Source organism: Rhinoderma darwinii, chromosome 7 (assembly GCF_050947455.1).
Source record: "Rhinoderma darwinii isolate aRhiDar2 chromosome 7, aRhiDar2.hap1, whole genome shotgun sequence".
In the NCBI taxonomy this organism is placed as follows: Eukaryota; Metazoa; Chordata; class Amphibia; order Anura; family Rhinodermatidae; genus Rhinoderma; species Rhinoderma darwinii.
In genome coordinates, this window is record NC_134693.1 from 23,776,517 (window position 1) to 23,803,604 (window position 27,088).

Genomic DNA, 27,088 nt, shown 5'->3' on the forward strand with positions numbered 1-27,088 from the left:
TCGGCGGTTGCTCCATACAAATTTACGGGAGGTACAGGGACAGGCTGAATTATTACATAGCCGTTTCCATATCTCCCATAGGTTTGTATGACGTAGCAGCGAGAATACTCAACCACCAATCCATACAACTCCTCTTCACAGAGAAAGCGCTAGTGAGTAGGAAAAAGACTCCGATCCCCCAGACCAGTGATTGGTGGTTGATAAAAGTTTTTAGTGGGAAAACCCCTTCAATGCCCCCACCAACGACCTCTTCTAACTCTTACACATCTTTCAATATGTCATTAAGTCAATGAAATGTGGGAAGATGTAGAAAAGTGATGCTTATAGAGGATCTGTCAATTGGTCATATAAGTTGAACTAGTTTACTGACCTGAATAGCGTTGTCTCTCTGATCCCAGCGCTGTTTTTTTTCCCTGTTGTGTTAGCTCCCCCTATGCTAATTTGTTGTAGATAGCCCAAAGGGCGTGAACTACCCTCAAGCTGCCTTGCGCTGATTGGTCAACATCAGAGGCAGGATGGCTAGCTCCACCTCATTGGTTAACTACAGCATATAGGAAGCCAACACAACAGTGGGCCATATCTCTGGAACAGGTGAGGGGGGGGGGGGGGGACAGTCTAGGAAAAAAATAACAGCGCTAGAATCAGGGAGACAACACTATTCAGGTTATTATAACCAGTTCAACTAATAGGACCAAGTGACCGATCCTCTTTAAGTATATTGGTTGCTCTTGTGAGTTTCCTCCTGGCAACAGTAAGCATATCGTGTGGCCTTCAGAGTCATATAACTATATACCCGCTCCCTTACCTTCCCATTCTCCAGAATGTATTTATCTAGAACTGCGTTTGGAGTTGGGTAGAACGAGGATGTGTTTGCCTCGTCATTGATTATCTTCTGTACTTCTGGGTCAGGCTCGCACAGTTCTGACTTTTCTGTCTTTAAGTCCATTGTGAATCCTAGGTACAACAACAATAGTGCAGGTCAAAAAGAGAAAAGATATAGTAGTGCAATGAACGCAGAAGTAACAGAACCATAAGTTTGTATGGCAAATACACAATAGTTGCTAAACATAAAACATTAACTCTGCTAGCTGTAGAGATCTGCGTGCTCGGCTCTATTTACTGTGTTTTTCTATTCCGTTGTTTTTACAGCTCCATTGATTTCAATGGAATTGGCGAGTCATGTATCCCTATTGTAGAGAGTCATGTAAAGAGCATTTGTCAATAGGATAAACCACTTTAAATTAGGGGATCAATAAGATACTCTAATAAAACTAGGAAAAAAAGTAGATTTGCTTCCATTTCTGCCCAAGACTTAACCAAAGTACTTCATAATCTGAACGGGTCTACGGGGTGAAGAAGCGTCTACATTTTAGCCCTCTTGGTCATTTGGATTCTTACAAGGGTTCACTGTGATGGTGTCCATGTGAAAATAGCGCACATGTGGATTCACTGAGCTTTTTTTGTTTTGCTTATAGAATATCTATGTACCGTTTATTAAGGCATCTGGCAGATTCTGTAATTTAAAGGGGTCTGTGTCAGTAAAAGACGACTATGAGCTTTAGGAAAAATCGTTCAGGTGCTGCTGAAATATATATTTTTAAGTATCCATTTAACTTATATTTTCTAGCTTATATCGTTACTGCCAAATAGAACAAAAAAATTTAGTAGCTAGAGGAAAAAAGGAAGGATCTCTATGTGTATACAACCACGAGGCCTAGACGGCAATGGCATGTAGTGTCATCACATAGTGAACCTACATCCCATTACAGAGAATTGTGTCTCAACCGTCTAAAAAAACATAAAATACAACAGGGGTAACTGATAAAGTATGGCGTAGAAGACGAGCGGTAAGCTAGACCGGAGAACAGGGTAGTGAGGGCTGTAGTTCACAACACTGTAAGCAATTTGGGGAATATAGTCATCAAAACTGAACAACACCAAGTCATACCAGGCATTATTCACAACCACTTTTCTAAGAACAAAAAGCCATGCCCCCTTTCCGGCGACGCAAACGTAGAAGTCATGGTGTCTGTAAAAGTTGCGGTGGACCAGACGTTAATGCTAAATGCTTTTAATTTCAATGAAATTATGCCAAATAAATGGTGTGATTGCAGTGATACTAGACTTAGATTGTGGCCGTAACAAAATGGTAATGCCATTGGGACCCCATCCGTAACCACCAGCAGGCAAAAAGGTTCGGTCCTGCTCCGGGGTATACACAAGTGTATCGGTCCTGCTGTCACAGAACGAGATTGTGACCGGAAGTCAAGGGGTAGGCTGGATTCAGATACGAGACTAGTAACTCAGCCAAGGAAAATAATGGCAGACAGGAGAAAGCTGCCCTCGTAAGCAAATATGATGCCACTGTTCTGTATAATTATTGCCTGCAGAGACGGTTTATTGCTGTATTTTTCTATTACACGAAAAGTCTATACGTTTCTTGCAGATGATTTCAGAATAAAATGAAAAGATAAAAGTTAATTGGGTTTATAGTGTTTCTGGACAAAGACATAAATTGTCCACTTGTGATTCAGCTGGAAAAAAACAGCTTTATTTTTAATCAATCTGCAAAATATGTCAATGTCAGGCGGTCATATGAATAAAATTCTAACTCAAATGAGCATTTTAATTTAAAAGGTTTGTCCCACAAAATACACGTATCCCCATTGACGGGGTAGGGGATCCATGTGTGATCGCTGGGGGTCCCACTTCTGCTACCCCCAGCAATAAGGAGAACGGGGGGCCGAAAATCCCCCGAAGTCCTCCATGAGAATGGAACGCATGCCTGACCAGGGCTCCATTAATCTCTATGGGGCATCCGGGACTGCTGTCTCCAGCAGGGCCATAGAAATGAATGGAGCCCTGGTCAGGCTTGTGCACAAGTGCTCCATTCTTCTGGAGGACTTCAGGGGACTTTCCGTCCCTTGTTCTCCTTATCGCTGGGGGCCCCAGCAGTTGGACCCCTAGCGATCACATATGTATCCCCTATCCTGTGGATAGAGGATACATGTGTTTTGTGGGAAAACCCCTTTAAATAAAAAATGACCAGCCTAATTTGTCAAGTTCTTAAAAATTCAAAAATAGTGGTAATTCGCAGGTCGTTGCCATTCTAGCATCGGTGTAAGGAAGTGTCAAAGGGCATCTTCCCAAAAAGTCTAAACAAAAAGCAATAACAAATAAAAGTCCTTAAATCGACTTCTTTTGTCAAGTTGTTAAAATTCCATTCAGCCATAGTTTAAAAATATAAATTTTTGAGAAACCAATTAAATGGGTTGCCTTTGTTTAGAAAGCCCATTTTCAAATACCCTATTAGTCATTCTTATTTAGTATCCCTATCAATTAGCCGGATCAGAGACGGCTACAAAGAGCATGTATCTCTCTCTCTAGAGGACTCAGCGAGTCCATGCATTACACAGACGGCCCATTAATTTCAATGGGAATGGTGTAATACCAGATTTCCCCTGTGGTGGTGCTGCAGAAGAATTTAACACTTGTTGCAAAGGTCCTCAACAGATAACAGCTCATTGCTGGAGGTCCCTGTAGCAGGACACACTGTCATCAGCTAATTTTTGGGGGTCCATTCTAAAAAAATGGTATTGTTAAAAGTGGACAACCCACTGCAGCTATAACAAAAATTGTCGCTTAGTTTTTCCAGACTCTTAAATTACAAATCTACTTGGTCATGCAGAGATAAAAGCTGGGGGTGTATCAATACAAAACTTTATCATTTAGTTGTTTTTGAAAGCTTTATGACAAGCCCGGCGGGAGCAGTACTTATTTGTTACTAGCCAGCTTTTTGCATGAGGACAAAATAAGGACTTCTTCAAGTTTTTGATGTGACAAAAATGTACAAATCTAATTGGCAATGATCACACGAGTCCAAAAACACTAGTAACAGTGTTGGAGGGGGGAAGTGCAATTAGGAGTCATAAAAAGGAGCATAAAGATGAAAAGTGAAGATGATCTGTCGGCTTCCCAAACCACCATCAATAAATCTGATTTCATCCGTTAACTAGTTTTACAATCCCAGTTAACAAATGACTGTATCAAGGTAGCGGCTATGAATTTTTCAGATATAAAATAAATATGTAAAAGTATTACTTTGCCGACTGGATAAAAAACATTCATGCATTTTACATATAAAAGAAATGTCACCTCTCAGTAATGTAAAGAATTAGCTCCCTGAATGAAGATGATAGGCTTTTATTATTTAATCATAGAAAGGGAGTCTGACCTTCATTTGTTCCGGCAATGTCGGTATTTTCAGGTCCTATTGCAACCGGAGATGAACCATGAATTCCGTTCGATCTGTAATTCCAGGGAGAGACTATGAAACAAACATAAAACAATAAGAGATCATGTCTATCTGAACAGGTTGAAGGAACATTCCCCCAAATACCCATCCATCTTCCTTTGAGAGGTTGTCTGCTTTTGAAAATCCATTTTATTTTAGAAGGTACCCCTCCCGATAAAACAATCAGAGGGTCCCCCTCAGTGATCAGCTATAATGGCAGTTTTTGCAATTTCCCTGCAGCGCCATCATAGGTAAAAGTAAGTATTGCATGTTGCCTATTGAAATCAATAGGCTGTCCATGTAATGCACAGATATGTTGGGTCCTCCAGAGAGAGAGAGAGTTTTTTTTGTAGCCACTCTCTGCTCCAGCTAATTGATGCTGGTCCCAAACAAGGACTGTTATCTATTAAAGGGGTTGTATCACAATTACATTTTCATTTACTCTGTTAAATCACATAAAACATAACAATATGGGGGGCATTTAAAAAAATTCTCCCTCCTGTTTTAGAACGTCCACAGGATGTGTCCAGTGCCGGTGAGAAGAAGTCGCTTCTACTGCGCTGATTCTTCTTGGCTGGCTGGCAGGCATTATAGCTGGAATCACTCCATTGCCTGTGTACAAGAACTGGGCGGTGGGACTGAGCTACAGAGCATGTGTGCCCATTGACACTGGACACATTAGATGGACGATCTGAGGGGGAATCAAAAGAACACCAGGTGGCGCCATAACAAGTGTATCGTGGTATGCATTTTCCAAAACAGACAACCCCTTTAAAGGAAGCCAAACTTTTCTGAGGATTGTCTATTCTAATAAAAGTTGTGTGCTTGGCCTTTTCCTTGCCATTTATGCGCAATGAGGACCATGCTGGACCTTAAAATCGAGAGACTAATAGCAGAGAATGCCATTAAAAATTAAATACATTTTTGGAATTATTTTTTTTTAATGGAAAATTGATTTTTAACATCCAAATTTGGGAGGAATTATCACTAGTCAAGTATGACCTGTCCAGGGTGCTCAAAGCTATAATTTTCAAGGGCCATTTTCCCTGTATCTTTACTTGTCCCTACACTTCCGCTCCAGTTACGGTTTATGGTCTCGGCAAATAAAACTTTCTCAAAGAAACTTTTGTAATATATTTTCTGTATCAATAGCTCAATCAATCGTTTTTGAGATCTCTGCTTGTAGTCAATGAATGGGAACCTTCATTGTTAAAGTGTCCCTCTGTACGATGCCAGAAGAGTATCGTGCACGGGTCCTCTTCACACAGAGTTTCTTTGCCACAGAAACCGTGGCAAAAAAACTGACGAAATTGCCTACCATTGATTTCAATAGAAGGTGGAGGCGATTTTTTCTGCGAGCGGAAAAAAATGCTCGCAGGAAAAAGAAACTACATACCCTATCTTGGGGCGTTTTTCGCCTCAAAAACCCCAAACCACGCCAGCGGTGCAATACCACTTAAAGAAAAACGGAGCTGAATTTTACAGGCTGAATTTTCTGCCTGCAAAAAAACCCCTGTGTGAACAGGGCCTAACATTGACTCATTTTACATCCAAGCAGACGAATGTCCGGTTTTGCTAGGGTGATTGCCCCATCCTATTTCTCATGAGGCGGTTTCCATCCTGATGAATATTTAGTGTCATAGAGGTCACAGCGACTGGATTGGTTAATGAGTAGATCCAATCAATAAGACCATTTGACATAGTAATCTATGCTTAGAAAAGAATACAAAAAAAGTTATTAAAAGTGGTAAATAAGAATTTTCCCAGAAGAAACTTCAAGTTAAAAACAACTGGAATCAAAGATTGCACATCTCTGCAGACGAGGAAAAATTTTAATGAATCTTTTTTTTTTCTTATTTTTATGAGGTTGCCTTAAAAGGCGACCACTCCATCTTCTCCTTCAGAAGTACAGTAGCAGGTACATCAAAGTCTACGAAGGAATTTGGGCCCCCGAGCAGCCACAGACTTGATCTGATTAGATGTTAAAGTTGATAAAGTCAGAGTAATAAGTTACATGAATCCGGAGGAAAATAATTGTAATTAGAGAAGCAGAGCGTTCTCAGTCAGCAGGCTGTGAAATCCCGGAGACTGCTGCCGAAATTGGTATGAACCTTGTCACTAACGATAGAAAAATCATTTAGACGCCATAGAAATGAAATCACTCGACAGAACGGAGCTGGTGCTTTATTTTAATTTCCTTCGCTTAGGTCCTTTTCAGCCTTAAGATTGAGTAATTTCACAAGCAGAGGAAGTATACGTGTCTTAAAGGGACACCGAGTCTGTAAATCCTACTTTATCTACAAGCGCTGTGAAGTTGACGACAATCTATTATGTCAATTTCAGGTTGGGGGGGGGGGGAGACTAAATCTAGTATGACCGACACTAGCATTAAACTAATCAAGGCCTATTGACACTGCGTTTGGAGTGACCTTTTGGCGTATGCATCGGGAAAGCTACTGGAGCATATACCGAACGTATCCATAGGGCCTTATTTACCCGACTTATACCTTTTGGCATCAGTCAGGCTGGTATATGTCGGTATACCTTCTATTTCATTGTATGGAATAGTGTAGTCCACTGCTGTATTCCGTATGTAGGTATCTAGTATAAAAACGTACACCGAGTGGTATATGTATGGTTGACATATACTAACTATATACCATTACACAGTAGCATACATCAGAGGCTTACGTTAAGGGTAGGCCCTTACTACGATTTCTAATATTTCTCCCGTTCTGTACCGTAGTGGACCCAACCTTAGTGCTGTTAGTGGCTCATTTTACTTTTGGAGTGTTTCAATTAAAGAAAATATATAATCAGAAAATGACATATTATTAAAATTTGAATTTTATACTAAAAATATGTTTTACACTTTTTTTATGTGACTCTCCATATAACAAAAATATTCCAGTTATTACACTGGCCTCTAGAGCAGAAACAATAGTCTGACACCTCCTGTTTTCTGAAGTTTACTTTTCAGCTTTGCTGTGTAGACTGGGACCGTGTCAGCAGAGTGTGGGCAAGGCAATAACAGCTGTATATAAGGAATGCAAGCAACACTTTACACATAGATAAGGCTCTTTTTTGCAGCCCGCTATCACTCCCTGGTCTCTCGGGAAGGGTGCTGTACTCCATCTTTTCCTAAAAACTGTACTAGTTTATGAAATTTCTCCAACCATTACCTCCCATGCATTTCAGCTGTAATAAAGTGCAAGCATTCTGCAGCACTGTCTATACAGACAATGCAGAAAGGAAATGTGCGATATATATGGAAACCAGGATGCAGATGTGAACAGAGCCTTAGTCCAGTCTACCACAGGTTGGCATTGTTTTCATCCACCTGAATGCAGCAGTAGGAAGTAGACAACCAAACGGCGTAAATAAGACAAGACCTACCGAAATCTGTGTCTAGTCAGGTTCCGGCTTCCTGAAAAAATGTATTTCTGATAGTTGTTTATATTAAACATTTTCGGAGGAGACAGTCAAATAGATACCACTCCATGCAAGCACTATTATACTGCTCACTGTTTCATTGTCTGTGACGCTTCAACACATTATTCTACATTTCAGAAAGGTTTTAAAATCTTGAAGGGAAACAATTGTTTGTGCAAATCTGAGCACTGCAATTATTATCACTGATCCTTCTCATGAGAATCCAATGATTAAAGTCTATGCCGTTTATTTCCAATGCGCTATTACTTTTTTTTGGTCATTCAATAGGATGTAAGGCATCCCGCCATGTCCAATAATGGTACTGGATCTGCTTGCAATGCTCCCTGGGAAAATTAGCTCCTCCGGAAGGAAGAAAGCCATCTCTCTAGTGCCACCTATAGGTAGAGTCTGCTAAGTATTCAATTCCATTGAAGAGAGCAAGCCCTCTGCTGCGGCTCATAGATGGGGGTATAGAACGGGGGACCTTCCTCTATTATCTCTACTTAGGCCTCGTTCACACAGAGTTCATTGGCGTTGTTTTTGACGCGGAAACCACATCGGTACCGCGCCAAAAACGGAAGAAATCGCCTCCCATTGAATTCAACAGGAGGTAGAGGCGGTTTTTTCCCGTCAGCGGAAAAGACCACTCGCGGGAAAAAGAGCGATATGCTCTTTCTTCCCACGTTTCCGTCTCTGTCCTCCCTTTGAAATTCCTGAAGGAATTTTGACATAGAACAAACAGAAAAATGGAAGGAGCGCAAAGATGCCTGCCACAATAATATTATCCTTTCTTATAAAGAAGTATGTTTACTCTCACTTATTTCCCAGCCGCTGCAATCCTCCCGGAGTCCTTCGTTATCAGGTTCCGTATAAACAATGCAAAAATATAGAAAAAAAAACTTTGGAGAGCGGCTGGATTGATGTTCAATGGAATGCAGTCCAATTTGCATGCAAATGGAATCGTAATCACATGTGTGAGGAGAGTCGGGCACCCAGCTCCCCTCCGATCCTCGTTCACTTTAAATATCACTCCCCTGGTCACTCTATCAGGAATGCAGCAGGCAGAAACATCAACCAAAGTAAAAAGGTGATTTGAATATAAAAACAAAAAAAAAATGGCCAAACATTCCACGCGTATCGGGGCATCCCCTTCATCAGGAGACATTAGGCTCTGTTCACATCTGCGTTGGAGTCCCGTTCTGACGTTCCGTCTGAGGTTTCTGTCAGAACAGGACCCTGAGCAGACACAAACCGACACCGACGAAAACAAGAGATTTCCTTTTCCATCACCATTGATTTTAATGGTGACGGAGCCGATGACCGTGGTTTCCGTCACCATTGAAATCAATGGTGATGGAAACGGAAGTTGGTATCTGCTCAGGGTCCGGTTCTGACGGAAACCTCAGACGGAATGTCAGAACGGGACCCCAACGCAGATGTGAACAGAGCCTTAGCTGTGATATACTGCGATATACTTGCACGTTTAAATCCCCGCTTTCTCCTTACTCCCATCTCCCCTACCCGGTTATTTGTTTTTATATTCAAATGTTATTAAAATCACCTTTTTACTTTGGTTGATGTTTCTGCCTGCTGCATTCCTGACAGAGTGACCAGGGGAGTGATATTTAAAGTGAACGAGGATCGGAGGGGAGCTGGGTGCCCGGCTCTCCTCACACATGTGATTACGATTCCATTTGCATGCTAATTTGACTGCATTGCATTGAACTTCAATACAGCCGCTCTCCAAAGGTTTTTTCTATATTTTTGAATTAAAGGAAATTTGAGGAAGATTTTTCTGCCTGCAAAAAAAACTGTGTGAACAGGGCCTAATTTTGAACTATAGAAAGGGATTGTGTAAGTTCATCTTCAACCCCTCAAGGACGTGGCCTAGGTTGGCTCTTAATGACGCAGCAATCTTTTCCGTTTTTTCATGTCCGCATTCCGAAAGCCAAAACAGCAACATAGCTATATGAAGGCTTGATTTTTGCAGAGCAGAGGATGATCTATAAAAAGGTTGTTATTGTGAGACAACCTCTAACTACATTATATGTACCCTTTCCTGTGTAAAGAGGACATCCCGAGAATGCAAATAAGTAGCACAATCTATGTGCAATCATTGAGCCAGCAAGGAATGCCAGGAGCTTTCAGCTTTGTAAGTGCAGCTCTGAGTTACAAATAGTTCAGGATCAGTAGACGATCAGTAATGCAATGCATTTTCAGTGTTACATCTATTTTGTAGAACGATTTGATAGGTAAACTGGGGTTCAAATGAGCGGGCCACCCCTGTACTATTCAATAGAAGGTCTTAGGACCTTCACACTCAGGCAAGAAGAAATTATAGCAAATTGTACTAGAAATCCAGCAACTTCAGGATAAAATTGTGCAAGAAAAGGAAGAAAGCGTGCAGAAGTAAGAAATATTGTAAGTTGGGTGTTTTCTGTACTGAGATGCCTGTGGAAGAAATCGGCTTTAATTTCAAAAGTTGAATTTTTTGCTTATCGCTCTGAAATTTGAGGGTGTTTAAGGATATTTATCTAACCTCGGTACTCTATACATGTTTTAGCTAGCTCTTCTGAGACCACCTAGGAGCAGGGAAGGATGGAAGAAGCATCCCATACGATACTCTGTTAGACTTCAAACGTTGAGATGGCAGAAGAGAACTAGAGAAAATCCTACTGCGGGTCAGCGGGAGGTGAGGGAGTCCGCTGGTAACAAGACGCACTCACAAATATGGGAAAGAAATGAGGACAGAAGGGGGTTAAGGTTTTTCCCAGTGCTACGTTACTGAGCGAGGATCTAGGTGGGTATAATTTTTAGGAGGCTCTGCAATAACTTGTTCTGTATATGTTATTCTATCACAGCGGCTATTACGTTACAAGAAAGTCTCACTTGGCAGCCTTAGTGCTAGGACTCATCTCATATATACTAAAATGTTAAATATAGATGGTTATACACATTAAATCAGGATCAGCCGAACCCGCTGATTTTGTCAGGATCATCTAACACGCATAGGGGCACTCCAAGTGTTGTATCCTTGTTCTTCCGCGAGTCAAGACTTAAAGAGGTTTGCCACTTTATCTTTAGTCAATAAAGCCCCCTCTGTTTTCACCATAAGCCTTTGAGTGCTGCCTATTTATGGATAGATAGATGGATAGATAGATAGATAGATAGATAGATAGATAGATAGATAGATAGATCACAAGCAGCACATGGGACAGAGCCACCAGTTTGCCTTTATCCTGAAAGCCGGAGGACTGGAATAAAGCATTTCATATTATCTCTGGGAAAAAAAGGTAAGCAACGTTTGTGCTCCGATGAGACGAGAGAAGCAATGTACTGAAGTCAGCAGGATTTCCAGGTTGTGCGGGGACAGAGATACTGACAGCACATAGAGATTTGTTAGCAGCCGACGGGGTTTCAACTCGGTTTATAGATTGCTGGTTTCACCGAGCGTTCTGTGCTCCAAATGAGAGAAATAAATTGTGGGAAGAGGGGCTGCTAAAATGGTTTAAGTTTCATATGATGTAGATAAATCAGCGTGCATTTAAAGGGAGCAGAGAGGGCACAATGCAAAGATATAATACACATCCAGGAAAGATCAAGTGGGAACTACAACTTGAAAACTTCAAACTTTATCTGGATGACACCACGAACTAAGGTGAATTCATTATCCTCATTGTCCACCAATATAAAGCAGAACCGCTCTGAGGTGGGCATTTGCCAGTGAAGGAATATTTTCCCACCCTGCATTAGGCTGGTTTCAGAAGGCTGTAATGTAGCCTAATTTTTGCGCCTGAATTACAGCCGCAATACCCGGATCTTTTCAGTTTCAGTGGAACTGCAGAAGACCCGGTATTACAGCCATAATATGGTTCTTAACATTCTTCGGGAAAAAAGGCGGGTGACATTGGCCTGAAGTTTTATAATGCATGATATACTTACGGTATATTGGGAACATTTCTCAAACTGGCACAGGAGAAGCACGTACTGTTAGCTACAACAACCAGAACGCTTGCTTTACATACAGTGAAGGAAATAAGTATTTGATCCCTTGCTGATTTTGTAAGTTTGCCCACTGTCAAAGACATGAACAGTCTAGAATTTTTAGGCTAGGTTAATTTTACCAGTGAGAGATAGATTATATATATAAAAAAAACAGAAAATCACATTGTCAAAATTATATCTATTTATTTGCATTGTGCACAGAGAAATAAGTATTTGAGCCCCTACCAACCATTAAGAGTTCAGCCTCCTCCAGACCAGTTACACGCTCCAAATCAACTTGGTGCCTGCATTAAAGACAGCTCTTACATGGTCACCTGTATAAAAGACTCCTGTCCACAGACTCAATTAATCAGTCTGACTCTAACCTCTACAACATGGGCAAGACCAATGAGCTTTCTAAGGATGTCAGGGACAAGATCATAGACCTGCACAAGGCTGGAATGGGCTACAAAACCATAAATAAGACGCTGGGTGAGAAGGAGACAACTGTTGGTGCAATAGTAAGAAAATGGAAGACATACAAAATGACTGTCAATCGACATCGATCTGGGGCTCCATGCAAAATCTCACCTCGTGGGGTATCCTTGATCCTGAGGAAGGTAAGAGCTCAGCCGAAAACTACACGGGGGGAACTTGTTAATGATCTCAAGGCAGCTGGGACCACAGTCACCAAGAAAACCATTGGTAACACATTACGCCGTAATGGATTAAAATCCTGCAGTGCCCGCAAGGTCCCCCTACTCAAGAAGGCACATGTACAGGCCCGTCTGAAGTTTGCAAATGAACATCTGGATGATTCTGAGAGTGATTGGGAGAAGGTGCTGTGGTCAGATGAGACTAAAATTGAGCTCTTTGGCATTAACTCAACTCGCCGTGTTTGGAGGAAGAGAAATGCTGCCTATGACCCAAAGAACACCGTCCCCACTGTCAAGCATGGAGGTGGAAACATTATGTTTTGGGGGTGTTTCTCTGCTAAGGGCACAGGACTACTTCACCGCATCAATGGGAGAATGGATGAAGCCATGTACCGTCAAATCCTGAGTGACAACCTCCTTCCCTCCACCAGGACCTTAAAAATGGCTCGTGGCTGGGTCTTCCAGCACGACAATGACCCGAAACACACAGCCAAGGCAACAAAGGAGTGGCTCAAAAAGAAGCACATTAAGGTCATGGAGTGGCCTAGCCAGTCTCCAGACCTTAATCCCATCGAAAACTTATGGAGGGAGCTGAAGATCCGAGTTGCCAAGCGACAGCCTCAAAATCTTGATTTACAGATGATCTGCAAAGAGGAGTGGGCCAAAATTCCATCTAACATGTGTGCAAACCTCATCATCAACTACAAAAATGTCTGACTGCTGTGCTTGCCAACAAGGGTTTTGCCACCAAGTATTAAGTCCTGTTTGCCAAAGGGATCAAATACTTATTTCTCTGTGCACAATGCAAATAAATATATATAATTTTGACAATGTGATTTTCTGTTTTCTTTTTTATATAATCTATCTCTCACTGGTAAAATGAACCTAGCCTAAAAATTCTAGACTGTTCATGTCTTTGACAGTGGGCAAACTTACAAAATCAGCAAGGGATCAAATACTTATTTCCTTCACTGTACATAAGCATGGTCTTAACAATAGATCATCTCTATAAAGGCAAGATAATGGTTAACTGAAGTGTCTGATCTTTAAGGGATGGTCCAGATCTTCCACGAAGAAAATGTTGCATGGCCCAACATCTAGGTAGATTTACAGGTCCCCCTACCACCATTCACAGGAAACACGGGCAGAGGAAAATCAAGGGGCTAAGGGGCAAATAAAAGTCCCCTACGGACAAGTAGCCCAATGAACCACCAAGGATTAGGCTACTGAATGTTCTTTTGACCATTTGGTACCTGCACGCTGACAACCAGGGAACACAGACCACTTAGGGTATAAAAGTTGTGGCCAAAAATTTATAAAGGCCTTATAAAATAAGTTATCAATTCAACCACTTACCACTGCCCAGTCTGAGCAATAACACATCCTGGAGTCTTCTGTTGAGGATCCGAAGTTCCTTGACTTCTGTGACTAATGTCCCGTAATCCTTTAGTTTTTTGGCCTGCTGAACCAGCTGCCTCCGAGTCCTCTCCAGCTCATGCTGGATGTGCCTCATTTCCACCTGTTGTTGCTGATAACTCCTCAGCAGCTCCTCATATAAGACTCTGGGGATCAAGGGATCATCCAATGTGTCCATGTTCCCTGCCATCTGACAGGGGTCCAGGAAGATGTCCTCACAGCTGGAGTTGTGACTCGGTGTCACACTATTCTGTTTCTCCAGACGAGCCACCACAGCTTCAATGCTCTTGCGGGTTCCTTCTACTTGTTTCCGACCATCCAATCTCTAAATCAATAGAAAGAGAAGCCAATGAAGATATTTATTCATCAATATTACCAGAAATGAATGTGAGCAGAAACTATTTAGAAAGGTTGACAAAGTGGCACCTGCTATTTGACCAACCTTGCTATATACAGCACACATACAGTGGATAAAAAAAGTCTATACATCCCTGTTAAAATGCCAGGTTTTTGCCATGTCAAGAAATCTGTCCAAGATGAATCATTTCAGAACTTTTTTTCACCTTTAATGTCCCCTATAATCTGTATAATTGTATTGAAAAACAAACTGAAATCTTTTAGGGTGGAAAAAGAAAAACAAAGAACAAAAATAATGTGGTTGCATAAATATACACACCCTTAAAAGAATACTTTGTTGAATTACCCTTTGACTTTATGACAGCATTCAGTCTTTTTAGGTAGAAGTCTATCAGAATGGCAAATCTTGACTTGACAATTGTTGCCCACTCTTCCTTGCAAAAGCGCTCCAGATCGGTCAGATTACGAGGGCATCTCCTGTGTACAGCCCTCTTCAGGTCACCCCACAGATTTTCAATGGGATTCAGGTCTGGGCTCTGGCTGGGCCATTCTGAAACATTGATCTTCTTCTGGTGAAGCCATTCTTTTGTCGATTTGGAGCTGTGCTTTGGGCGGTTGTCGTGCTGAAAGGTGAATTTCCTCTTCATCTTCCGCTTTTTAGCAGAGGCTGCAGGTTTTGTGCCAATATTGCCCGATATTTGGAACTGTTCATAATTTCCTCCACCTTGACTAAAGCCCCAGTTCCAGCTGCAGAAAAACAGCCCCAAAGAATAATGCTGCCTCCACCGTGCTTCATAATGCTGCCTCCACCGTGCTCCATAATGCTGCCTCCACCGTGCTCCATAATGCTGCCTCCACCGTGCTCCATAATGCTGCCTCCACCGTGCTCCATAATGCTGCCTCCACCGTGCTCCATAATGCTGCCTCCACCGTGCTCCATAATGCTGCCTCCACCGTGCTCCATAATGCTGCCTCCACCGTGCTCCATAATGCTGCCTCCACCGTGCTCCATAATGCTGCCTCCACCGTGCTCCATAATGCTGCCTCCACCGTGCTCCATAATGCTGCCTCCACCGTGCTCCATAATGCTGCCTCCACCGTGCTCCATAATGCTGCCTCCACCGTGCCAGATAATACTGCCTCCACCGTGCCTCATAATACTGCCTCCACTGTGCTCCATAATGCTGCCTCCACCGTGCTCCATAATGCTGCCTCCCCCGTGCTTCATAATGCTGCCTCCCCCGTGCTTCATAATGCTGCCTCCGCCGTGCTTCATAATGCTGCCTCCACCGTGCTCCATAATGCTGTCTCCACCGTGCTCCATAATGCTGTCTCCACCGTGCTCCATAATGCTGTCTCCACCGTGCTCCATAATACTGCCTCCACCGTGCTCCATAATACTGCCTCCACCGTGCTCCATAATACTGCCTCCACCGTGCTCCAGAATACTGCCTCCACCGTGCTTCATAATGCTGCCTCCACCATGCTTCATAATGCTGCCTCCACCATGCTCCATAATTCTGCCTCCACCATGCTTCTTAATTCTGCCTCCACCATGCTCCATAATGCTGCCTCCACCAAGCTCCATAATGCTGCCTCCACCATGCTCCATAATGCTGCCTCCACCATGCTCCATAATGCTGCCTCCACCATGCTCCATAATGCTGCCTCCACCATGCTCCATAATGCTGCCTCCACCATGCTCCATAATGTTTCCTCCACCATGCTCCATAATGCTGCCTCCACCATGCTTCTTAATGCTGCCTCCACCATGCTTCATAATGCTGCCTCCACCATGCTCCATATTGCTGCCTCCACCATGCTTCATAATGCTGCCTCCACCATGCTCCATATTTCTGCCTCCACCATGCTCCATAATGCTTCCTCCACCATGCTCCATAATGCTGCCTCCACCATGCTTCACTATGGGTATGGTGTTTTTTGGTGATGTGCAGTGATGGCTTTGGTGATGTGCACCAAACATACCTTTTGGAATTATGGCCAACTAGTTCAACCTTGGTCTCATCAGACCAGAACACGTTTTCCCACATGCTTTTGGCAGACTTGACGTAGGTCTTTGCAAAACATAGCCGGGCTTGGATGTTTTTCTTTGTTTTTTCAACAAGTTTTGAGGGATGTCCAGTTCTTGGTAATGTCACTTTTGTGCCAAATGTAATCCACTTCTTGATGACCGTTTTCACTGTGTTCCATGGTATTTCTAATGCCTTGTAAATTCTTTGGTACCCTTCTCCTGACTGATGCCTTTCAACAATTAGTTCCCTTTAATGTGTTGTAAGCTCTTTACGGACCATGGCTTTTGCTGTCACATGCAACAAAGAAAATGTCAGGAAAATCCTAATAGGACAGTTGAACTTTATATGGGGTAACTCAGAATCACTTGAAATAATGGCAGCTGTGTACGGACTACTATTGAACATGAGTTTAAATGTGATTGGCTAATTCTGAACACAACCACATCCCCAATTATAAGAGGGTGTTCACACTTATGCAACCACATTATTGTAGTTTTATTATTTTTATTTTCCCCCTCCAATTGATTTTAGTTTGTTTTTCAATGTAATTGTACAGATTATGGGTCACACTAAAGATGGAAAAAGTTCTGAAATGATTCACCCTGTACTAACTTTTTTGACATGACAAAAAGCTGGCATTTTAACAGGGGCATGTAGACTTTTTACATCCACTGTATATCAAGATGGTTATATGGGGGTTGGACAAGTTACTACAGACTTTAGTAGCAAATAGTACAACTTCTGAAGACAGCCAGACAATAAGACCTTCTGAAGACATCAATAGAGAAATCCGAAAAATAAGTACATTTCTTGGTGCGTTGGCTCCTGGGACCTGTCCAGCCCGGGGCTATGAGTATTATATGTGTAGACTGATAAATCAGATCAAGGAGTAAGATGTAAATTTGCATCATTACAAAGAAACAAGAGATGTGACTATAGAGATCAGGCGTAGGATATAATGGATTTTTATCTATTACCACTCTTCTCCCTTGTAGACAATATACTCCACACTTCCAAGTAGATCAATTATCTCCCTATAATGACGATGCCAAATCAGAAGACAGCCTGGTGCCTATATACGTAACGATGATTGTTAACCAGAAAATAAGATCGTTAATGAATATCGTTAAGTGTATTTTACTAAAACAATGTAAATGAGAATGTTGCCATTCACTGTCAGCAAGCAGAGATGCTGGCAATGGTGAGGGACTGTACCAACAATTATGTCAGGTTGGTTGAACTTTACACCATATTTATTTACATAAAACCATGCACCGACAGAGCCTGTACGGTGGCACACAGAGTTCCTGCGGTTATGTGCTACAGAGCAGCAGATACTCATGCTGCCAGACGATGCTCCATACAGAGCCGTAATGCAGAGATATTCTCCACCAGCCGTAATACCTTTAGGAGAGAACACCTGTCTAATACATCATCGACGGAGCATGCAGCAACTTTTTCCTGTTGGATTCATACAGAATCCAATATAACAAAAAAAATTGTATGAAATCTGAGGCATCCAGAAATTCAGTGGGGCGCCATAAAAATCTTCAAGTGCTGTACTATGACTCCATGAAACTCAGACGTTATACCGGGCACAACACGCTTGCCTGAGCCCTTAGGGGGGTTTAATCCAGTACAGATATTGGCACCATGATGATTGTATTCTAATGTGGTGCTTTATGTCAACTTGAAACTAATACATTGCCAAGCATCATAGGCGGTTTCTGGGTGATGCCATGGCTTTCATAGATGTAGACTAGTCATATGCTGCATAGTATATACCTGTTCTGACTAGCATTCCATGGTCATATCAAAAGCATACATTCACTGATTGCTCTATAATTATATGATATCACTGCCTTCTTTATCATTATATGACATCACTGCCTGCTTGATCATTATATAACATCACTGCCTGCTTGATCATTATATGACATCACTGCCTGCTTTATCATTATATAACATCACTGCCTGCTTTATCATTATATGACATCACTGCCTGCTTTATCATTATATAACATCACTGCCTGCTTTATCATTATATGACATCACTGCCTGCTTTATCATTATATAACATCACTGCCTGCTTTATCATTATATGACATCACTGCCTGCTTTATCATTATATAACATCACTGCCTGCTTTATCATTATATGACATCACTGCCTGCTTTATCATTATATAACATCACTGCCTGCTTTATCATTATATGACATCACTACATTATTTACTATAATATAACATCACTGCCTTCTTTATCATTATATGACATCACTGCCTGCTTTATCATTATATGACATCACTGCCTGCTTTATCATTATATGACATCACTGACTGCTTTATCATTATATGACATCACTGACTGCTTTATCATTATATCACATCACTGCCTGCTTTATCATTATATGACATCACTGCTTGCTTAATCATTATATAACATCACTGCCTGCTTTATCATTATATGACATCACTGCCTTATTTACTATTATATAACATCACTGCCTGCCTTATCATTATATGACATCACTGCATTATTTACTATAATATAACATCACTGCCTTCTTTATCATTATATGACATCACTGCCTGCTTTATCATTATATGACATCACTGCCTGCTTTATCATTATATGACATCACTGCCTGCTTTATCATTATATGACATCACTGCTTGCTTAATCATTATATCACATCACTGCCTGCTTTATCATTATATGACATCACTGCTTGCTTAATCATTATATGACATCACTGTCTGCTTGATCATTATATTACATCACTGACTGCTTTATTGTTATATATCACTGCCTGCTTTTTCATTATATGACATCATGGACTGCTTTATCATTATAGGACATCACTGCCTTATTTACTATTATATAACATCACTGCCTTCTTTTAGTATTATATGAAATCACTGCCTGATTTAGCATTATATGACATTACTGCCTGCTTTATCATTATTTGACCTCAACGCCTGCTTTATCATTATATGACATCACTGCCTGCTTTAACATTATATGACATCATTGCCTGCTTTTTCATAATATAACATCACTGCCTGCTTTAACATTATATGACATCACTGCCTGCTTTATCATTATATGACATCACTGCCTGCTTTATCATTATTTGACCTCAACGCCTGCTTTATTATTATATGACATCACTGCCTGCTTTATCATTATTTGACCTCAACGCCTGCTTTATTATTATATGACATCACTGCTTGCCTTATCATTATATCAGACTCTGTATAGAGAGATACACTTGATAGCATCTGATAATCAGAAGATCTCTACTTTGCACAAGCAGCTTTTACAAAGAAAAAAGTAAGAGCTAGACCGTCAAATATATTTTAAACTTAGTTAGATTATTACAGTCTGATCCCATATTGCATCTCTTATCCCAATGTGTCCTGTAGTAAACGGAGAGCCTACAATGGGAAGTATAAGTCCGGTTCGGTACAACTACATATTAAAGCAGAATGAAAGATGCCAGGAAGTAATAGAGGAATGAGAAGTAAAAGGATAATCAAGTGGAAATTTTCGCCTAGTAAGAAAGGCAGATGTATTTGGTTAATGGTCCTACAGCATCAATAGAGATGTACAATAAAAAGATTTTATGGTAAAGAAGTGAAGCCATGATAGCTCTGCAGCTGTAATCTCCTCTAGGATAGTCAAGATGACAATGACTTCTTTTGCTGTAATGAGATTTTAAAAGCTAACACCCAGTGAAGATACACATGGGCATGACTAACTGTATACTACTCCGATGACTACACTATAGTGTATACTTACGGATGGAAGTCACCACAAGCATTAACTGGAGGCTACTGCTGTTATTCCTTACTGGCATAGATTATAAAGGAGAATTTTAGATTCTATCTTCAACCATATGGGTAAGCTGGGTGACTACCAAACATGACGACTATTACGTATTCCACAGAGGCAATTACCCAGCTTTTTTAGGGTCCGAAATGCCAAATTTTCCTAGGAATGAAGAAATATGGGAGCAGGGAAAAGCTGGTCTTGACGGGAGCCAAGTCATTTGTCATGGTGAATATTCACTGATTTGCTCATTTCTACTAGTGACAATCCCTGAGAGCTGTAATGCCAGTCATACAGTCATATTGGGTTCACCTAGCCTTCCCAGAAACAAGATCCAAGAAACAGCTGAACAGAAGGAAATGTATTTACTGGTGGATTTCTGATTTTGGGGGAAATGTCCCATTACTTTCCTTTATCCCATCAAACTTTTGCTCAGTTGACTTTGACGTGAAATGTATCACTGTATGTACACAGTATCTAACATGTAAACTATATCTACATATGTGGATACATTTCAAATCAATGTGAACTGAGCAAAGTATGAGGAGCTTAAAGGGAATGGGTCATCAGAAAATGGCCTATAGTTTAAATCAAGTTTTTATGTTAAACATATTTAAGAATTTTTGGTGATTATTTATTTTATTTTCTATGTCATTATCTATTTAAAAAAAATAATCTTAAAATCTTACAGTTATGACACTGGCCACTGAGCCTCTCAATAGACTGACCCTTTCTGTTCTGTAGAAATCACTTCTCAGCAGTCATCTCATTTTCATTACAGGCAGGATTATACTGACAGGTAACACCTATATATAGATAACACCGGATCCACCATTTAAAATAGACTGACCCTTCCTGTTCTGTATAGATCGCTTCTCAGGAGTCATCTCATTGTCATCACAGGCAGGATTACACTGACAGGTAACACCTATATATTAATAACACAGGATCCACTATTCATAATAGGCTGACCCTTCCTGTTCTGTAGAGATCACTTCTCAGCAGTCATCTCATTATCATCACGGGCAGGATTACACTGACAGATAACACCTATATATATATATATATATATATATATATATATATATATATAACACAGGATCCACCATTCATAATAAACGGACCCTTTCTATCCTGTAGAGATCACTTCTCAGCAGTCATCTCATGATCATCACAGGCAGGATTACACTGACAGATAACACCTATATATATATATATATATATATATATATATATAGATAACACAGGATCCACCATTCATAATAAACTGACCCTTTCTATCCTGTAGAGATCACTTCTCAGCAGTCATCTCATGATCATCACAGGTAGGATTACACTGACCGGTAACACATATATAGATAACACAGGATCCATCATTGACATTAGGTGATGGACACAGCTCCCCAACTCGCCTTTCCTGCACAATGACAACTGCACAGGTCAAAGAGCATGACTAGAAGTCTAGATGCCTTATAGAAGTCAATGGATACCCTATGGTCCATGTGGCTGCTGTAAAGCATATCTCCAAATGTTGTTAATAGCACCTCAGACCAGATGGCCGCCCCATCTTCATGTACAAAAAATTGAATAATAAAATCTTTAATCAAAAAATAAAAAACATATTAGAAAAAAAAAAGATTATGTTTCACTATCTGGATTTAATTAGGAAACAAAATATAGGTGATACTTTTCCTTTAGCCGCTTCCCGACCGCCCACTGTATATTCACGTCGGCATTCACGTCGGAATTCACGGTGGGTGTTAAAAGCACGATCCGGGTGTCTCAGAGTAGCGCTGACACCCGGATCGCGCTGTTAACCCCTGCCTCTGGTCCCGGATACATGACCGGGAACTAATTGGTTCAGGTCCCGGTCATGTGATCGCAGGGAAAGCTTGTTGTAGCAACGAACTGGAAAGTTTGTTGCTACAACAAACTTTTCCGGGGACCGATTGCGGGTGCTGCAGTCGGTTTTAAGGCAGAACCGGGGGCCACACAACGGCCCCCGGGTCTGCCATGCACAGCAGCCTATGAGAACCAGCCGGAGGCCGGTCCTCATAAGCTTCCTGTCAGTGTGACTCTCAGCGTCACACTGTCAGTTTATAATACGTTACACTACCTAGGTAGTGTAATGTATTATAGCAGCGATCAGTGCTGCCAGTCTTCAAGTAAAACAAGTAAAAAGTAAAAAATAAAGTAATAAAAATGTTTTATAAAAGTGTAAAAACAAGTTATAAAAGTTACAAAAACCAAAAATGCTTTTTTTCCTATAATAAGTCATTTATTATAGGAAAAAAATGAAAATGTTAAAAAAAAGTACACATATTTGGTATCACCGCGTTCGTAACGACCCAAACTATAAAACTATAATATTATTTTTCCCGCACGGTGAACAGCGCAAAAAAAAATAATTAAAAAAACAATGTCAGAATCACTATTTTTTTGGTCATCAACCCTCCAAAAATATAGAATAAAAAGTGATCAAAAAGTCGCATGTACCCTAAAATAGTACCAATAAAAACGACAACCAGTCCCGCAAAAAACAAGCCCTTACACCGCTTTTTTGACTGAAAAATAAAAAAGTTATGGCTCTCAGAATATGGTGACACAAAAAATAAATAATTTTATTGAAAAGTGATTTTATTGCGCAAACGCTGCAAAACATAAAAAAACTATATACATCTGGTATCGCCATAATCGTATCGACCCGCAGAATAAAATAAAATGTTATTTATAGCGCACGGTGAAAAGTGTAAAAAAAAAAAGACAAAAAACATTGTCAGAATTTGTTTTTTTGTCACTTTGCTTGCCAAAAAAATCTAATAAAAAGTGATAAAAAAATTACATGTACCCTAAAATGGTACCAATAAAAACTACAGATTGTCCCGCAACAAATAAGCCCTCGCACGGCTCCGGTGAAGAAAAAATAAAAAAAGTTCTGGCTCTCAGAATATAGCGACAGAAATTGTGCAGAGCGTTCCAAAAGCGGATAAGATCGGGCGCCATTTATCAGTGCGACATTGGCCACATATCTGCGGATTATTATTTATTTACCGAATTATTATACCCTCTTATTATGTCCTGATGTACTCTGCCCAATTTACACATAGCCCCACATCATAAACTGAAATACCAGCAAAACCCCAAACAGAACAGTTACCAAGCAAACTCTGCGCTCCAAAAGCCAAATGGCGCTCCCTCCCTTCTGAGCCCCACAGCGTGCCCAAACACCAGCTTACGTTCACATATATGATATTTTATATCCGGGAGAACCCGCTCAGCATTGTATGAGGTATTTGTCTTCAGTGGCACAAACTGGGCACAACATATTGTGCGTTAAAATGGCATATCAGTGGAAAATTTTAATTTTCACTTTGCACCATCCGCTGCGCATTAACGCCTTCGCACACCACGACTTAATAGCATGTCGTGGTGCGGGGGGTTATATATGGAGCGGGCTCATGCGCTGCGCCCGCGCCATATTCTGCAGGCGTCCGCTGTGTATTACAGCTGACACCCGGGACTAATGGACAGGAACAGCGATCGCGCTGTTACAGGAGCCTGTAAAAATGATATTATACTGCAATATATGAGTACTGCAGTGTATTGTACCAGCGACCTAATGATCGCTCGTTCCAGTCCCCTAAAGGGACTTTTGGGAGGTTTCCACTGTTTTGGTACCTCAGGGGCTTTGCAAATGCGACATGACACCCGAAAACCATTCCAGCTAAATTTGAGCTCCAAAAGCCAAATATTGTTCCTTCCCTTCTGAGTCTTGCCGTGGGTCCAAACAGCAGTTTATTTCCACATATGGCGTATTGCTGTAATCAGGACAAATTGCTTTACAAATTTTGGGGTGTTTTTTCTCCTTTATTGATTCTAAAAATTTAACATTTCTATGTTTTTTCAGAAAAAAGTAGATTTTCATTTTCACGGCCTAATTCCACTAAATTCAGCAAAAAAACTGTGGGGTCAAAATGCTAAATATACCCCTAGAAAAATTTCTTGAGTGGTGTGGTCTTCAAAATGGGGTCACTTTTGGGGAGTTTCCACCATTCTGCTCCCTCCAGGGCGTTGCAAACGCGACATGGCACTGAAAACCAATCCAGCAAAATCTGCGCTTCAAAATCCAAATGGCGCTCCTTCCCTTCTGAGCTCTGCCGTGGGTCCAAACAGCAGTTTAGTTCCACATATTGGGTATTGCTGTAATCGGGAGAAGTAGCTTTACAAGTTTTGGGGTGCTTTTTATTCTTTATTCCTTGCAAATCTTTTTTTTTTATATTTTTTCAGAAAAAAAGTAGATTTTCACTTTCACAGGCAAACTCAAATAAATATAGCAGAAGACCTGTGGGGTCAAGATGCTAACTATACCCCTAGATAAATTCCTTGAGGGGTGCAGTTTCCAAAACCGTGTCACTTTTGGGGGATTTCCACTGTTTTGGCACTACAAGACCTCTTCAAACCCGACATGGTGCCTAAAATATATTCTAAAAAAAGGAGGCCACAAAATCCTCTAGGTGCTCCTTTGCTTGAGGCCGGTACTTCAGTCCATTACCACACTAGGGCCACATGTAGGATATTTCTAAAAACTGCAGAATCTGGGCAATAAATATTGTGTTGCGTTTCTCTGGTAAAACCTTCGGTGTTACAGAAAAATTGTATTACAAATGAATTGCAGCAAAAAAAATACAATTTGGCAATTTCCCCTCTACATTGCTTTAATTCCTGTGAAATGCCTAAAAGGGTTAAGAAACTTTCTGAATGCTGTTTTGAGTACTTTGAGGGGTGCAGTTTTTAATATGGGGTGATTAATGTGGTCTATCTAGTACATAAGGCCCTCAAAGCCGCTTTAGAACTAAACTGGTCCCTGTAAAAATCGCCTTTTGAAATTTTCTTGAAAATTTGAGAAATTGCTGGTAAAGTACTAAGCCTTGTAAAGTCCTAGAAAAATAAAATAATGTTTAAAAAACGATGCAAATATAAAGTAAACATATGGAATATGTGAAATAGTATACCACACAAAATAGTTACTATCTGTTTTACAAGCAGATACATTTAAAATTAGAAAAATCATAATTTTTGCACATTTTCTCTAAATTTTGGTGTTTTTCACAAATAAGCAATGAATTTATTGAAAACATTTTTCCACTAATATAAAGTACAATATGTCACGAGAAAACAATCTCAGAATCGCATGGATAGGCAAAAGCATTCCGGATATTACCACATAAACTAACACATGTCAGATTTGAAAATATGGGGCTGGTCCTGAAGGCCAAAATGAGCTTGGTCTTGAAAGGGTTAAGGAAAGCAATAGGCTCTGTTCTTTCTGCAAGGAAATGCTGCCAATGTACGCTTTTTTTTTTTTAGAACATCACTTCTGACCCTATGTTTTAGGTCCTAGACTCCTGGGGCTGCCTCACCCCTATGGCGTTAACTCTCTCTCTGCCGACCAGATCTTAAAATTTCCTGCTGCTTTCCTTCTACAGGCGGCTTATTAGAAAGGCCACTGAGCAGCGTATTATGTGTCAGCCTTCTGCATGCTCTGTATTACTTACAAGTATTCTGTGGTGTGAACGGAGCCCAAGACTCAGCAGCGAGCAACGAAGGGGAAATAATGGAGACACTGACATCAGCCTCGTACCAAAGTTTAGCAAAAGAGAAATCAGCGATCGCAAGTTCTATTTAAGTAAAACAGAACAAAAAATCCTGCTTCATTAAGACATAATTAGTTAAAGCAATACTTTATGTGGCAGTAATCAAGGTTCAGAGATGTTCAGCTTCAATACATCATTAACCTTCTCTCTGGCAGTTGTACAACAGTGTGAAATACGGGCTAATAAAGATTTCAGGATACAGCTCTGACACTTGATTACTTCACATCTTCTTTTTCCTAATTTTAGCACAATGAATGTCACCAAACGCAGAAGGTATTTAACCCCTAAACAGTCACGGGGCAATTGATAAGACAAAAAAGGTGACAAAATATTAACAACTGATCTGTAGCAGTGGTTCTGTCTTAGGCTATGTTCACACAGGGCGGATACGATGCGTAAAAGCACACAGCGTATCCGCCCTGGTCACCGTAGGGAATTTTTCGGGCGGAATGTCCGCTGTGGAAAACTGCACATAAAAAAAATAAACGGTTCATACTTACCCATAGACATGGTGACGCGTCACTCTGCCGTCCCGCAGCCCGGCTTCCTGGGGTGACGTTTCATTACAATTGGCTGCAGCGGTCCCATGGGATGAAACATCATCCCAGGAGGCCAGCCTGGATAAAGAAGCACAGAATTCTGGGTAAGTATAAGATTGAAAAAAAAATTCTGACTTGCGATTTTTGCGGCGGAAGTGCAGCTTTTTTGACGCAAAAATCGCAACATCTGCTAGTTGTTGCAGGTTTTACCTCCCATTAAACAAATAAGCAGCGAGTTTGCAAATACGATTGACATGCTGCGGATTAAAAAAAAAAGCACCGCAGGTCAATTTCTGAGCGATTTATCCGCTTATCATTTACGCAGCGTGTGGATGAGATTTGTTAAACGCTCTGCTGGCCCTGGACGGCGTCAGGTGAGTTTTTTCCTTTACCTCCCTCCGCGGCCGTCATCCACGATGTGCGGCTGCAGTCACTAGGGGGCGCGCGCGCTGACTCCTCCTGTCTTTAAGGTTCCTCCTTCCTTGCATCCATGCTTGTTCAACAAAGTTCCCCGTGAGTTTCCCTTTGCCCTGGTTCCCTGTTTCCGTCCCTTCTGCCTTTTGTCTGGATTTCCCGTTACTGACCTGTGCCTGAACTTGACTATCCTTGTCTGCCGCCTGCCTTGACCTATTGCTATCCATACCCGTTACGACGCCTGCCTTGACCTATTGCTGCCATACCCGTTACGACGTCTGCTGCCTGTCCTGACTACTGCCTATCCATCCGACCGCCTCTACCCGCTGCGCCAAGCGTTGCCTGGGTTCCAAGCACCTTCTCCCAGACGATACCGAGGATCGACGAACAAACCGGTGAGAACCGTTATACCATGTCTGTATATATGTCTATAGGTATTTCTCCTTTACTACTAGACAAAGGACCCACCATTCCCA

The 27,088-nt window shown here is 41.1% G+C and overlaps 2 protein-coding genes across 4 annotated transcripts in view; both read right to left on the bottom strand.

Moving 5' to 3' along the window:
* Positions 1–27,088, bottom strand: part of AGBL4 (AGBL carboxypeptidase 4) — a 1,201,113-nt gene that overhangs the window by 386,215 nt on the left and 787,810 nt on the right. The gene's annotated exons all lie outside the window — the stretch shown is intronic.
* The window catches only part of BEND5 (BEN domain containing 5), a 41,362-nt gene that overhangs the window by 8,112 nt on the left and 6,162 nt on the right, over positions 1–27,088 (bottom strand). Inside the window, exons 3-5 of the mRNA XM_075832970.1 lie at positions 13,723–14,107; positions 4,235–4,327; positions 806–954 (exon numbers count right to left, since the gene is read on the bottom strand). Of these exons, the coding sequence (XP_075689085.1) occupies positions 806–954; positions 4,235–4,327; positions 13,723–14,107 (627 nt within the window). The remainder of the gene's footprint in view (positions 1–805; positions 955–4,234; positions 4,328–13,722; positions 14,108–27,088) is intronic.